The following is a 17152-nucleotide window of genomic DNA, read 5'->3' on the forward strand; positions in this document are numbered from 1 at the left end:
ACTCCCAAGACTAACTCACCAGCTGTGCAACCTGCTGCTCACCTATCTGCTGCCTATCCTTTCTTCCCTTTTGCCCTTTCTTCTCCTTTCTTTCATCTTGTCATAAACCTCCCTCCCTGTCACCTCCTTTCTCCCTTATCTGTCAAAGATAAGGGACTACAGGTGATACCTTGCTCTCTCTCTCTCTCTCTCTCTCTCTCTCTCTCTCTCTCTCTCTCTCTCTCTCTCTCTCTCTCTCTCTCTCTCTCTCTCTCTCTCTCTCTCTCTCTCTCTCTCTCTCTCTCTCTCTCTCTCTCTCTCTCTCTCTCTCTCTCTCTCTCTCTCACCTCATTCATATTATGTAATTATCACTTCATCCTTTCTTACTCTTGTATACGTAATTCTATTTTCATTCTCAGTCAGTCTCATTCTATTGAGTGATCCTTAGGATTGTTCTTATTTTATGATCATATATATATATATATATATATATATATATATATATATATATATATATATATATATATATATATATATATATATATATATATATATATATATATATATATATATATATATATATATATATATATATACAATATATATATATAGAGAGAGAGAGAGAGAGAGAGAGAGAGAGAGAGAGCTAGCTCCGACTTAACTTATGGGGGTCTATTGTATGTATATGTGACGCTGACAGTAGGTAAATGTGACTTATACTTGTCAAAGCAGCCTGAAACTCGGAGTGATAATGCACTAAGTCGGGATAGTAAGAATTTAGGGCTAGGTGTGAAATTTGTGAGGGTGCTGCGTATATTTTTTGTGTTATCTCAAACAAATGCAGTAATGCAAATGTGCTTTTTTTTTTTTTGTGGAATTTTTTATATTATTTTCTGGTTTCCTGGAACCAATTAATTTTTTTCCCATAGATTCCTCAGTCACCATAACACACATTTGCCATAACAAACACTACATTAGAATGAATCATATTCATCGTCGCTTGCCCCACTGTACTTAGTTGTATGTATAGGAGTCCACATTCACCACATGATAATGACCATACTCTTATTGAAGATGATTTCACTGTACTTAGTTGTATGTATAGGAGTCCACATTCACCACATGATAATGACCATACTCTTATTGATTTTATTAAGATGATTTGTATAGAACCTTACTCATACACCTGTTTGCTTGGTGATTTTAATGTACCACATATTGATTGGGACCTTTATACACTAAATGCATCTGAAAATTCATATGATTAAAAGTTTCTGGAAACAGTTCAAGACAGTTTTCTTTTTCACCATATAAGTTAACCAACGAGAATCAGAGGCAATGATGTTCCATCACTTTTTTTATCTGGTCTTTACTATTGAGGATATAATCTTGGATATACAATATCTTGAACCACTCAGATGTAGTGATCACCTACTGTTGTTGTTCAAAAACCACTGCTATACAGATACAATCAAACCCCAAAAATTTTTTAAATATAATAATGGCAACTATAACTTGATGAGAGAATTTTTTGTTTGAGCTAACTGGTTAGTGAACTTTAAAGAAAATACTAAATTCACCAGCAATGAGGAAACTTGGCAGATTATTAAAAGTGAGATATTAGAATTACATGATAAATTTGTTTCCACTTTAACTGTTGGTACTAAAGTTAACTGGAGGAATGACTTTCCAATATCACCTGACCTTTAATTAAAAGACTTTTAGATGAAAAGAAAAGAGCACATCATAAATGGATAGTACATAAACATAGGGTTGAAGCTGATAATTATAGACATGAATATGTAAAACTGAGGAGTAATTGTCAACAAATGTGACACAAAGCTAAATGCAAGTATGAAAGAAAAGTAGCCAAAAAGCAACCAAATGCCTTTAGGAAATTCACTAAGGACAAATTAAAAACTAAATGCAGAGTTTCCCCACTTCTGGCAGATCTAAAATGACTCTAGCAGTTTGTGTCATTAGGATCAAGACAGGGCTGAACTGTTGCATAAATATTTGTCTTTTTACTACCGAGCCAATTGGTGTCATCCCTCATCCACTGGTGGTACAAGTTAGTTGTACTTTGAGTAATGTATGCATCACTGAGTCTGATGTTGGAAAGAAACTAGCCTCAATCAAGATTAATAAAAGTTGTGGTCCAGATGGCATACATCCTAAAATTGTCAAAGAACTTTCTGTCCAGCTAGCCAAGCCCTTAACTGTTTTGTACAGCAAAAGTGTAGATCTTGGAGAGTTGCCTGAGGATTGCAAAGAAGCTACTGTTATACAAATTTGTAAAAAAGGAAAGAAAATACCAACTAATTATAGGCCCATAAGCCTAACTGCAATTTTATGTAAAATTTTGTAATCCTTTATATGTGAGGCAATTACTACACATCTTCAGACAAACAAAATTCTTTCACAAAAGCAATATACAGTTTTTTACAAAGGTGTTCTACGGTACTGCAACTTTTGCATTACTTGGACCATTGTGCTGGGGTTGTGACTGGGGTCAGGGCACTTGATGTAATTTATGTAAATTATGCAAAAGTTTTTAACTCTGTAACCCTACATTGCATTTTGTGTAAGCTTGAAAACCTTGGAATTGAAGGCAAAATCTTGAGATGGGTTTCAAATTTTTTGGTAGGGAGACACCAGTCTGTGAGTGTAAATGGTGTTATCTTCTAGAGCCCAAATTTTAAGTGGCATTCCACAGGGTAGTGTCCTTAGGCCAACTTTGTTTATTTGTTATGTTACTGTCAATTCACCCATGTTTGCTGATGATGCTAAAATTTTACTTGAGATTGCTGGTTGTGATGATTCCTGCGTCTTCCAGAGGAACTTGGATGCACTAGAACTGTGGTCTGACAGTTGGCTATTAAGATTTAGTGCTCCTAAATGTAAAGTTCTTACTAGTATAATGAGTATACATCAATATATGTTGTATGACCAGGAGCTGGAGCATGTGGAAGCTGAAAGGGACTTGGGTGTTATTTTTTATTTGGCACTAAAATCTGAACAGTATACATTGAGGAAACTTAAGGTAGCCAATGCTATGATGGGACTTGTACATCATGTTTTTTTTTCATACCTAAGCCCAGCTATGTTCAACCTGCTGTATACTGTCTTTGTGTGAAGTCACTTTGAATATGCCCAAGCTGTATTGTCACCTAGATATAAAGGTATGGAAAACAAAATTGAACAAGTACTGAAAAGAGCCACTAAACAAGTAGATGAATATAGACAACTTGACTACCTAGAATAACTTAAATGCCTTAGACTACCTACTCTCAAATTCAGATGCTGCAGAGGAGACATGATAGAGCTGTAGAAACATTTCAATAAATATGAGGAAGACCTACTGCCCCCATCCTTTAAGCCATAAGTAAGAGCAAGTAGACATCATAACAAGCAACTCTTCCTGCATCGTCCACTTGACTGAGTTTATGGAGTCCAGAATAACAGCTTTTACTATAGGACAGCAAATACGAGTATGTGGAACTGACTCTCCTCTAAGGTGGTTGAGGCTTAGATGATTGACACTGTTAAGAACTGATTGGACAGACACTGGGATGCTGCTGAAATTAAGTTTGATCCATCCAAGCCACCATCCTCAACAGCAGCAGCATTTGATTATGACCTTATGATCACAGAAATGAGTCATCTCTTTGCTTGGACTGCAAATTATACTTAAGTGTAAGTGTATTAGTATCCCACTAGCCTTTATTTCATATTTGTCTCCTAGAAACAGTGATTTGACATAAGGGAGACACAGTGTCTATCAACTTCTAGTGACAATGTGGCTCAGACTTACCTACCTATTTTTTAGAATGGTCCTTATCTGTTCGCACACATACCCTATCTTGACTGTATGACCAAGTTGCCCAAATATGTAATAAAGCAGGACTGAGTTGTGTGCCATATGCTGACCAGATCATACCCCAAATAAAAATCATGATTGTAAGGCAATTATTCAATATACTCAAAAAGCATATGGCCACATTATGAATGGAGGATCCTTCTACAGGACACAACTGTCCTGTCATTGCCTCAATAAATTTTGCCATCTTGAAACAACTGCCCTGTCATTGCCTTCATAAATTTTGCCATCTTAAAAATCACTGACTTTAAATTGTAGTCATGGATATGTGTCCACAGATGTCACATGGATTTCAATGACACAACACTGATACATCATTGGTATGTATGAATCCACCTTTAACTTGTGCTACCCAGTTGTGACCTTAGATGTCAGATGTGTTTAACTTCTGCAATTGACATATGATGGTTAAGTTTTAGTAATGATCTTTGATGTTGCATCAGTAAAAGTTCCAGCATGCAAAGTGGAAAAGAGGAAGAAGACTATGTAATGAATTACTTTTTTTCTTCATTTAAGAAGGTCCCAGTCTTGAGTAATGGAATAGTAACTGTTAACAGATGCAGAACAAGCCATAACTTGATGATTAAATATATTTCTAAACTCAGTCTGATGCCTCTTCATGATATCCTAAGCTCTTGTTCTGTGCAGTAGCATAAGTAAGGCTAGGGGGTTATTATGATGAATTAAATTTACCTAGTTTAAAAGTGTCCTTCATCATTACCTTGCTTAGTCAATACTGACAGTTGTTACTCTGCTGCCAGCAACTAGTATATTTATTTACTTATTCATAAGCAAACTAAGTGATTTTTTATACTCTATTTCTTCCCCATTTTATATTAAAGATTTGTTACTATTGTGGCAGCTCACCTGGCCACATACTAGAGAAACTACAACTTTGAACTCACCAGCCTGGTGAACTCAATGAAAAACAAAGCTTGTCTGTAAAATGAAACCCAATAACCAGACAACCCAGCTGAGATTCTACTGTTAGGCTGTGATGAGAAAAATATAAATTAATTTCCATGGTTTACTTTACAAAAATGTACAACAAAAAATATAAAGAAATAACTTAAGCTTAGATAAGAAACCCTAAAGTCATCCCTGGAGTTATGACCTTACTTAGTGACCCTCGCTCTGGATGGTGACCAGGAGAAGGAGGACTGCTCCCAGCTAGACCTATTGGAGATAAGAAAGGAACCCTGGTATCTCAGCTGTCCAGTGGTGAAGTATGGTGGTAGAGAAATTGGCCTGGGCCAGGAAGCTGGTTCAGCATTGTCCCCAAGACAATGGCAGGATGCTTCCTAGCAGAGATGGGTCTGGTGAAAATGGTCTGGAGTCCCCAAACACAGTGCTAGTCAGCAGGTGAGGATGGAAGCCGGTGAAAGTGCAGAGCTGTTGCCACTATGGATGCTACATGCTGCCACTCTGTCAGTCTTGGCCACTGGATGTCACTGTAGCCTTTGTAGTCACTTTAGCCACTTGACAAACCTTGTGGTAATAGAAAACTCATCACTCTCCTTGTCCACCAGCCTGGCATCATTTCCAGTCACCATGTTTACATCCTTCATGTCCACTCACTATGTCTGCTGGAGGGTTAGGAGGGCACTGAGGTGACCATGTGGATTGTACAGGAGGAAGCAGTGGGCAAGTCTGCTCGGTCTGCTCACTGAAGCCAGAAAGAGTGAAGGGGACCCACATGAGGTCCAGCATTACAGCCTTCCACTGCCTCCACTTGGCTTGGTTTCCCTTGATTGGCTGTCTCTCTCACAGGCATTACTGTATATGCATGCCTTTATCTTTTCTTCTCCTTTGTACTATTATACCTATTCTAAATCCTCCTTGACCTGATTTTGGGAAAATTATCACAGTTAATCCTTTCATGAGTGAAATTCCACTTGGTCGTGAAACAGAGACACAAAGTGCATGTGAATTTGAGTAAGGAGAGGGGTGTTGAGTGGGAAGATTTTGGGGAAAACTAATACTGTGCTCATGAGACCAGTAACATTTCTGTGGAAATCTGGAAAAAAATTATGAAGATGAAGCCATTCAGTAATATTGCACCAGGAAAAACTTGTGATGTGTACAGTATTGACCCTAATGTTGAGTTATAGGTCTAGGATTGAGGTGGCTTGTGATGAATCATTGGAAGCTGCAGTGATAATATTCTGATTCCAACTAAGCATCTTTTAGTGTATCGCTGTTAAGAGTCACTAGAACAAATGAGATCCACATGATAACTTTATGTAGATTTTATGCCAGATACCCTTTCTGATGCAACCCTTGCCATTTATCCAAGGTTGGGACTGGTACTAAGCTACACTGGCATGTGCTTTCAATGGCTGGGAAACTGGTAGTGAACAGGTACCCAAGAAAAAGCAAGCCAGGATTTGAACTTGGGACATCCTATATTGTAATCAGGCACACTACTGTGTACACCTCCGTTTCCTGATGCCAGACAAACTTCTTATTTATTTATATACCAAGGTGATGTCCCAGCAAAGAGGGTATTCAAGACAAACTCTTTCAAGAGAAAGGTTTCAAGATACTTATCCTTTAATTTTTAATGACTGCTTTTGACTGTTTGGGGACCAGCACCTCAGTTTTTTTTTTTTTTTTTTTTTTTTTTTTTTTTTTGCTGGTGCCTCCTCTTACATAAAAAAAAAAAAAAAAAAAAAGGCAGCAGAATTGTATAAACATATTTCTCTGTTTAATTAGATCTTTAGTTTGAGCCAACATCATACAATACACTCTGCTAGGATGTTTTGTTTTACTTACCACATACTTAACAGATACATGTAAAATACATTCTTTAAATTAACTTTCTCTCACCTGAACAGAATATGACAACAGAAGAAGTACAGCATGTGACCCCAGATACAAACAGCTTATCCTCCATCAAAGTGAACATCAGCTGTCCACAAGGTTGTTCTCGTACCTTTGCCAATTCCTCTGCTCTTAGGCTTCATCTTAGTCAGGTATGTCAACCAAGTTTATTTAAATCCTCTTCAGTTGAACTCTTTGGGTTGCAGCAAGTGAGCTTTTTATTTTATTATTTATCTAATTATATATCTTCATTTATTGTTATTATTTTTTCTTTGTTGCCCTTGGCCATTCTATATTTTGTTATGTGTAAGAAAATTAAATAATTACTAAAAAATTAAACTAGATTTAGGAGAAGTATCTGTGGAGATGAGCAAGATATGGCCAGAAAAACAGATGCTAGAGTAAGAAACTAAATCACAACCAGACAAGAGATAGTGTTATGACTCAGGAAAGGTTTTGGGAAATTATGTTCAGCATCAGATAAGGACAATTATGTCAATTTTATTATTATTGTTGTTCATGCATTATTCTTAGTATGTTTTGCTTTTCTCATCAGGTGCACCATCATGAGATAGAGTGTACTACATCATCCAATGCAGATGTGTGGTACCACTGTCCTGAAACTTCATGCATCTATCACATTAGTTTTGGTATTAATGGGAAACATTTTTCCAAGCTTAAATATGTGAAACAGGTATATAATTAAAATTTTTTTGTAGCTGGTTCTTGTATTGATGGGAAATTGTGAATAAATATACAAACATTATTTGTTGATTGAAAAACTGATAAGGGCTGTCTACTATGTTATCAAATTAACTGGAATTAATTGACTACATTGGTTTATATTCTGTATATGGCTTTGAATTTGCAATTTAGATCTACTTTGCATTTAAAATACATAGGAATATAAACAATAATTTTTGCTTTCCAAAGAAATGATAGCATATGTGACTTGGTTACAGCATTACCTTAAAGTTCATGCCACTCGGCATCATGGGTGTGAATGTGGTCAGGCCTTCAGCACTGCAGCACACCTGGCCCAGCACCGGCGAGCATGTGGACTTGATCTGGTGTGCACCTGTGGTCGCTCTTTTCAAGCACTGGAAACTCTACAGACTCACGTGCGACGTTTTGGCCATGCCATCATGCACTCCACTCTTCAGGCCTTGAGGTTATCATTTTACTGTTTACCTATGAAATTAATGAACATGATATGGAATTATTTTTATGACTATTTATTCACTTGAATTATAATTGGACCTTAAACTGATTGTTTTCTTATTTCTTGAATAATTTCTTGCTGTAAATTTAGGTCAAGGAAGAACTTACTTGCTGAATCAATGACAAGATCACAGTCTTTTGCTGAGTCTCAATCACAGGCTGTCATTGCACATCATATTCCAATCAAGTAAGTTTCTTTTATTTTATTATTTTTTTTATTTATTTATTTTTTTTTTTAGAGAGAATATTTGCATGTTTTAATCCTTTGATTGTTATGGCTTCTCTCCAAAATAAAATGGTGCAGTACTGATTTGGAGAATATGTACTTCAATCTCAAATAGCTCCTCTGACATTATAGAATAAACACTTGGATCAAGAGGCAAATATTTTGGATCTAAAGAATTCTCCCAACATCACTTGACTGGTCCTTAGAAAAATTACCGGAATATAAATAAGTTGTTGGTCAAAACACCTATTCTTACGAGGTAATTTTTTAGGTTCATAGACTTTTTTCCAATACATGAAGAGGCAGTAGACACCTGCCAAAACGATAATTACTCCCAGTGAGGTCTAAAGCACTGTTCAGGGGGGGCTGTGAACTTATCATTAAACCTAGCTGTGACCTCACTGAACATTTCCCTTTGTGTCTCACAACACAAGGGGACAGTCACAGCCTGCCCTCTAAAGACAACTCTTTTCCTCCACACAAAACTACAAACACCTAATTACACACACACCCTTCACTCAAAAATTTCAAAATCATCATGGCAACTCCTACACCAGCCTCAGAGTCCCCATCTGGGGAGGGGACCATAAATATCCCCAGGTCGGACTGCCTTTCTGTCGATGACCCTAAGTTTCTTGACACCCCCCTCAACTTTTTCTTCATTAACTTCTGCAACATTCGTGGTCTAAGATCTAATTTTCAATCTGTAGAACACCACCTCTCCTCTTCTAAACCTCATCTTCTTTTCCTCACTGAAACTCAGGTGTCTGAGGCAACTGACAGTAGCCCCTTTTCTGTTCCCTCCTACTTTCTCTATCCTCATTTTCGATCCAAAGCTGGATGTTGCATTTATGTGCACAATGATTTAACCTGCTCTCGTGCCCACGCTCTTGAATCTTCCGAATTTTTCACCATCTGGCTACGACTACAGAGTCACTCTCAAACTAAATTTATCTGTGCTGTATACCTCTCACCTAACTCCTCTGACTGTAAGAAATTCTTTGACTACTTAACTTCCAAAGTGGAGCACATTCTCTCTTTCCTTTTGCAGAGATCTCCATTCTTGGAGACTTCAATGTTCACCACCAGCTTTGGGTTTCCTCTCCCTTCACTGACCATCCTGGTGAACTAGCCTACAACTTTGCTATCCTCCACGACCTAGAGCAATTGGTGCAACATCCTACTCGTATTCCTGACCGTCTTGGAGATACGCCCAACATTCTTGACCTCTTCCTGACCCCTAATCCTTCTGCTTATGCTGTCACCCTTTCTTCTCCGTTGGACTCCTCCGATCACAATCTCATATCTGTATCTTGTTCTATTGCTCCAATCCCTCATCAAGATCCCCTAAGCGAAGGTGCCTCTGGCGTTTTCCCTCTGCTAGTTGGGGGGACCTGAGGAAGTATTTTGCTGATTTTCCTTGGAATGACTACTGCTTCTGTGTCAGAGACCCGTCTTTGTGTGCTGAGCACATAACAGAGGTGATAGTGTCTGGCATAGAGGCGTACATTCTTCACTCTTTTTCTCAACCTAAACCTTCCAAACCTTGGTTTAACATAGCTTGTTTTCGTGCTATACATGATAGAGAGGTGGCCCACAAATGGTACTTAAGCCTTCCATCACCAGAATCTTATGCACTTTATATTTCTGCCTGGAACTGTGCCAAGTCTGTTTTCCAACTAGCCAAAAACTCCTTCATTAACAGAAAGTGTCAAAACCTTTCAAGATTTAACTCCCCTTGTGATTTCTGGCATCTAGCCAAAAAATATCTCCAATAACTTTGCTTCTTCTTCTTTCCTTCCTCTGTTTCAACCAGATGGCACCACTGCTATCACATCTATTTCTAAAGCTGAACTCTTTGCTCAAACCTTTGCTAAAAACTCTACCTTGAATGATTCTGGGCTTGTTCCTCCCTCTCCTCCACCCTCTGACTACTTCATGCCACCTATTAAAATTCTTCGCAGTGATGTTTTTCATGCCCTCGCTGGCCTAAATCCTCAGAAGGCTTATGGACCTGATGGTGTCCCTCCTATTGTTCTCCGAAACTGTGCCTCCGTGCTTGCACCTTGCCTAGTCAAACTCTTTCAGCTCTGTCTGTCAACATCTACCTTTTCTTCTTGCTGGAAGTTTGCCTACATTCACCCTGTTCCTAAAAAGGGTGACCGTTCTAGTCCCTCAAACTTCCGTCATATTGCTTTAATTTCCTGCCTATCTAAAGTTTTTGAATCTATCCTCAACAGGAAGATTCTTAAACGTCTATCACTTCACAACCTTCTATCTGATCGCCAGTATGGGTTCCGTCAAGGCCGCTCTACTGGTGATCTTCTGGCTTTCCTTACTGAGTCTTGGTCATCCTCTTTTAGAGATTTTGGTGAAACTTTTGTTGTTGCCTTGGACATATCAAAAGCTTTTGATAGAGTCTGGCACAAAGCTTTGATTTCCAAACTAGCCTCCTACGGTTTCTATCCTTCTCTCTGTAACTTCATCTCAAGTTTCCTTTCTGACCGTTCTATTGCTGCTGTGGTAGACGGTCACTGTTCTTCTCCTAAATCTATTAACAGTGGTGTTCTTCAGGGTTCTGTCCTGTCACCCACTCTCTTCTTATTATTCATTAATGATCTTCTAAACCAAACTTCTAGTCCTATCCACTCCTACGCTGATGATACCACCCTGCACTTTTGCACGTCTTTTCATAGACGTCCAACCCTTCAGGAGGTAAACATTTCATGCAGGGAAGCCACAGAATGCGTGACTTCTGATCTTTCTAAAATTTCTGATTGGGGCAGAGCAAACTTGGTATTGTTCAATGCCTCAAAAACTTAATTCCTCCATCTATCAACTCGACATAACCTTCCAGACAACTATCCCCTCTTCTTCAATGACACTCAACTGTCCCCCTCTTCTACTCTGAACATCCTCAGTGTGTCCTTTACTTATAATCTGAACTGGAAACTTCACATCTTATCTCTAGCTAAAACAGCTTCTATGAAGTTAGGTGTTCTGAGATGTCTCCACCAGTTTTTCTTACCCCTCCCCAGCTGCTAACTCTGTACAAGGGCCTTATCCATCCATGTATGGAGTATGCTTCACATGTCTGGGGGGTTCCGCTCATACTGCTCTTCTAGACAGGGTGGAATCAAAATCTTTTCGTCTCATCAACTCCTCTCCTCTAACTGACTGTCTTCAGCCTCTCTCTCACCGCTGCAATGTTGCATATCTAGCTGTCTTCTACTGCTATTTTCATGCTAACTGCTCTTCTGATCTTGCTAACTGTATGCCTCCCCTTCCCACGGCCTTGCTGCACAAGACTTTCTTCTTTGTCTCACCCCTGTTCTGTCCACCTCTCTAACGCAAGAGTTAACCAGTACTCTCAATCATTCATCCCTTTCTCTGGTAAACTCTGGAACTCCCTGCCTGCTTCTGTATTTCCACCTTCCTATGACTTGAATTCCTTCAAGAGGGAGGTTTGAAGACACTTATTCATCATTTTTGACCACTGCTTTGACCCTTTTATGGAAATGGCATTTCAGTTGGCATTTTTTTTTTTATTGGATTTTTGTTGCCCTTGGCCAGTGTCTTTCCTATATATATAAAAAAAAAAAAAAAGGCAGGTCTGAAGAATCAATACATGGAATGAGACATCCCTTTAACATGGTGGAATCTGAGGACTGGGGTAAGGGACCTTGCTCTTGCTTCTGTGAATGACATGTGACCTAGAGAGCTGCTAGATCTGCTCCCTGCATCACAGTTTTCCCTTGTTAAATAATCACTAATAATAGAACATATTTCATTATATTATAATACTTGTAGTCTGTCTAGACAGTCCAGGATAATAAATAGGGATACCTAAGAAATGGAACGCACACAAAACATGGAAATAGTGTGAAAATACCAGCAAAGAGATGCTTTGACATTTCATTTCATAACTGCTGCATGTACATTACTATGTAGCAAGTTTTACTAGTCACATTTGGCACCATTTTGACCCAGAATGTCTTATCCAGGCTTTGGCATATTACTATATTCTTTTTCATTAAATGTAAACCATGCAAACAAGAATAACCAACGTGTCTGCCTGTCTCTTTCCTTTGATCAGAAAAAAAAAAAAAAAGCAAAGAATTGGCCCTATACGATTACTTTTATTCAACTGATATCACAAGGTCAGGAAGACCACCTTTTCATTTCTAAATATATAAAATATAAACTTCAAGGAGCAAGTGGTTAAGACTGCTGCTGTCTCTGTGAGGGACACATTGCCAATGAACTGTATGACACTTTTTCCTTGGGTAGCATGCCACACAACTCCGCTAGTCTGTTCTTTAGTAGTCAAGTGAATGGAGTTCCAAGGGGCTAAAAATCTAAGCCTTTATGAGAACTGAGGAAGACGCCTAGGAATATTCAGTTGAAATATGAACTAGATTTCATCTTAAGTGAACTGGTAAGTCAACAGCTGGTCCAACAGCAGCTGCCCCTTCCTCCTCCCACTAGAGCACTCTATGTTCATGCTTAGGATTAATTCATCCTGAAAGATTCTACCATCTGTATCAGACAAAAACTACTCATAGTCTGTGGCTGTGCTAAATTTCTGTGGTTAAATTTCTTACAGAATTATTCATACTCATTAATTTTTTTATGCTTTCTTACTAAACATAACATAATTTCATAAAATGCTTCCATTATCCTTCATATTGATTTCATTCCTACACTAGATACTCTCAGATACCTCACTTCCATTGACTTTCATGCAGTGTCCAGGTTTCATTCACAGTCAGTGTTGACTGCAAGGGTACAAATATAAATCCTTTGTTTTCTCTAAATAAAACTACAGAAATTTATACTGAATTTTGAAAATTTTATCCAGTGATTGAACTACATAAGAAATACATTTTCTTTTAGGTATCAGAGAATAGATGAAAGGAAGGAGGAGAGCATATCACCATCCTCCACCTTTCCCACTTCAATTGCTCCAGCACCAACCACCATCTGTTCTGCAGCTGCCACACTTAATCCTGTTACTCCTATTCACCTACGACAACCAACCCATCTGCTTGCAGCTATTGCACTCAGTGAACTTGCTGCCACATCAATTAAAAGGTGTAGTATACTGAATCCTTAATTTTGAAAAGATGACAACACATTGGATCTTATCCTAAGGATCCTAGCTATTTGTTCTTTTCTATCTTTTTTTTTTTTCTTTTATGCAGCCAAGAGTAAAGTCATATTTATTCAGCAGCTTTTTCTAAGAGATTGTGCTAATTCAAACTGAATATACTCTGTCAAGACTATACAAGCAGTGATGTGTATAGGAATTTTAGGTTACTTACACATTAGTGTAGATCTTGCACAGAAATATGGGCAGTTTTGCTAGGTTCTTTCCACATGAATTTGATTTTTAAAATTATGAACATAAATGCCAAAATATCTAAGTAAAATCTTCCCATGTCATGTGTAGTTTTAGTAAAAATAGCAGGAAGTTCCATAATTTTAATAAGTTATCAAATATTTCCTATTGTTTTATCACCTTTTGGGATCTATAGCGTAAATTATGGAATTACAAACTGGGGTTAGATTACTTTTTGTCTTAGCTATTTTGGTGAAAGTCACTACAATATTTTGGAACTCAGTTCCACTTCAGTCATCCACACTACTCTTTATTCATTATTTTCACACCATAAGCTTATCTCAGAATTATGTTAGCATTGTCTGGTTATGCTCTCATATCAAAGTCATGTTTTTCTTGCAATTGCCAAATGTTGATCCCATGATACTATCACATTATCCTTGTTCACTTAAAATTTTGTTATCCTTCCTTTCATCTTCCTAATTTTTTTTTTGTTTTATGCACATTATGTTCAGACACTCCACTGCACCTCAGTTAAGATTTGTTATCCTTTTCCTGTCTATGATCTGCAAAGATGGGCTTATGTATGTTAAGATAAAATAAGCAAAGATGGAAAAAAAACTTACACAAAACTGCTATGAGCTTCAGTGAAGGACTGTGTTATCTGGACTGTTTCACCACACAGCAGACCTTATCTAATTACTGCCAAATGTGAAGGAGTGAAAAGACATTTTAGAAGGCCAGATAGCATGAATTGCAAATGCTCAAACCAGATAATGCAGACATTATGATAAATGAACATAGATACCAAGTAAATGGACCATTTGGACTCGGCAGATAACTTAAATCACATAACATGAGCTATATTAAACTTGAGTGGTCATTGCATATTATTCTTCTGTACTATAATATAATGGTACCTTGTGATTCAAACTTAGATGGTTCTTTTGGGCTGTTTGAATTGGGAATGTTCAAATTAGGAAGCAATTTAATCTATTCAAATTAATGTAATATGAATTAGTCTGTTTCAGGTCCCCAAAATTTTATTTATTTTTTTATGGGTTTATGTTGTGCCCTAAACATTGAACTGAATGAAAATAACTAATTATACATAGAAAAAAAAACATTAAAAGAAAACAATGAAATACTGTATAAGACAGCACTTGAATCATCCTAAAAAAGACAAAAAAAGTGGGTTGTCCTATGCGTCAGATACAAAAATTAATTATCTTAAAATTTTATGCAAAATATTACTGAAAATAAGCACCAACCTCAAAATGATGAGTCATCAAAAGTTCCTGCCTTCTTCACTCAGGAAAGCAGCTGTTGTAGTGTACACAATTTTTATTTTGCACTACGATCTCTCTCTCTCTCTCTCTCTCTCTCTCTCTCTCTCTCTCTCTCTCTCTCTCTCTCTCTCTCTCTCTCTCTCTCTCTCTCTCTCTCTCTCTCTCTCTCTCTCTCTCTCTCTCTCTCTCTCTCTCTCTCTCTCTCTCTCTCTCTCTCTCTCTCTCTCTCTCTCTCTCTCTCTCTCTCTCTCTCTCTCTCTCTCTCTCTCTCTCTCTCTCTCTCTCTCTCTGAAAGTGAGAAGAGTCCTGAGATTTGCTAAATAAAATGAGATTGATAGAGAATAAAAATGGAATTATACAAGTGTGAAAGGATGATGGAAAAATGACATAGAATGAATGGGGGGGGAGAGAGAGAGAGCAAGGTATCACTCTCATGACCCTTATTTCTGACAGATAAAGGGGAGGGGAAGTGACAGGGAGGGAGGTTTGAGACCAGATGAAAGAAGAAAGTGGAGGAGAGAGAGAGAGAGATGGAAGGAGGCAGGGTGGCTGGGATAGATAGAGGAAGAGAGAAAATGGGGAAGGATAAGGGAGAGGAAGGGAGGGGGAGGAGGAATGCTAGAGGACTGTTTGAATTGGAGGACAAAATTTGTTTGCCAACCCTATTCAAATGGGGAGTTATTCAAATTGAAGGACATTCAAATCACAAAGTATGACTGTATTTGATGTTTATATATTCTTGTTTGTTTCAGACTACCATGTGTGGATGTTGGCATACAAACAGACTCTGAACATCAAGGCAAACGTGCTCGGCGGAAATCATCTAGTCCAGCAAAATGCTCAGAATACTTAGGAGTCAGCACAACCAGTCGACACTCAGGAAAACGAAAGAGAACTGCTGAAACTCAAACAAGGTTAACTCATAGGGACAGCAAATATATGCGCAATGGATCACACTGTGCTTCCTCACCTTTAAATACCCCTGGCAATAGCAATGAAAGTATTACTAGTCATGGCTACATTGAAGATTGTAATAATGAAAATGGGTCACTTGGAGGCCTTTCATTACAGGTTGACTTACCAGAATTTATCACCACACAACAGAGCACATCAGGCACACAAACAAGTCCTCGAGTTGGAAGAATTACACAACCTAGCCTCCATGATTTTACAATTTCATTTTTTGACCGAGCATGTGGGGAGGATGAACCTGGAATAAGTCCATCACTAACTACTATAACATCAACACAAACGTCTGATGATCTTGATTCCTTTGAGTCATCACAGCTATTGATTGAAGAGGATGAAGAACTTTTAGGAGTTGTTGGAGATTCTACCACAGCTGCTAGGCAACGGCCTCCTTCTCTGGGTCATATACGCTCTTCAAGTATTGAAACTCAGACTGATCATGATGTTCTTCTCAGTAAGAATGCTAATACACCTGATGATGTTGATGGAATCATTCTTACAAATAATGAAACTCAGACAGATCCAAGTAATCTTCTCATTCCAAATGTTAGTCATTCATATCAAAATCCAGGAGCATCAGAAGGATGCCATATTCATGAAGGGGACAGTTTATGGTGTACCAGTGAAACTCAGACATATGAAGACTTCTCTGATATTGAACAATTCATGCGCTCAACAATTCACACACAGACGTCAGATAACAGCCATAGTGAACTATTTCCTGAACTTTCCTTCACTCACACACAAACTCAGACAAGTCTTGATGATCCACCTTCACTTGTTACAACACATACACAGACCTCCCTAAATGAGTTGTAAATATATATATATATATATATATATATATATATATATATATATATATATATATATATATATATATATATATATATATATATATATATATACACACACACAGACCTCCCTTAATGAGTTCTAAATATATATATATATATATATATATATATATATATATATATATATATATATATATATATATATATATATATATATATATATATATATATATATACAGACCTCCCTTAATGAGTTCTAAATATATATATATATATATATATATATATATATATATATATATATATATATATATATATATATATATATATATATATATATATATATATATATATATATATATATATATATATATACACAGACCTCCCTTAATGAGTTCTAAATATATATATATATATATATATATATATATATATATATATATATATATATATATATATATATATACACAGACCTCCCTTAATGAGTTCTAAATATATATATATATATATATATATATATATATATATATATATATATATATATATATATATATATATATATATATATATATATATATATATATATATATATATATATATATATATATATATACATACACACAGTAG

At 37.0% G+C, this 17152-nt stretch overlaps 1 protein-coding gene across 7 annotated transcripts in view; it reads left to right on the forward strand.

Moving 5' to 3' along the window:
- Positions 1-16566, forward strand: part of LOC135100641 (ATM interactor-like) — a 28121-nt gene extending 11555 nt beyond the window's left edge. For 4 of the 7 annotated variants that reach the window (XM_064003715.1, XM_064003711.1, XM_064003712.1 and 1 more), the window contains 6 exons: positions 6697-6834; positions 7239-7376; positions 7645-7853; positions 7995-8090; positions 13026-13223; positions 15512-16566. In XM_064003715.1, the coding sequence (XP_063859785.1) occupies positions 6700-6834; positions 7239-7376; positions 7645-7853; positions 7995-8090; positions 13026-13223; positions 15512-16547 (1812 nt within the window). In that variant the 5' untranslated portion in view covers positions 6697-6699 and the 3' untranslated portion in view covers positions 16548-16566. Of the gene's footprint in view, positions 1-654; positions 3162-3279; positions 3676-6696; positions 6835-7238; positions 7377-7644; positions 7854-7994; positions 8091-13025; positions 13224-15511 lie in introns of those variants that run through there. The other 3 variants (XM_064003716.1, XM_064003714.1, XM_064003717.1) reach the window with 3 other exon arrangements.
- The last annotated feature ends 586 nt before the right edge of the window (positions 16567-17152 follow it).

Source organism: Scylla paramamosain, chromosome 5 (genome assembly GCF_035594125.1).
Source record: "Scylla paramamosain isolate STU-SP2022 chromosome 5, ASM3559412v1, whole genome shotgun sequence".
NCBI classification, from domain to species: Eukaryota; Metazoa; Arthropoda; class Malacostraca; order Decapoda; family Portunidae; genus Scylla; species Scylla paramamosain.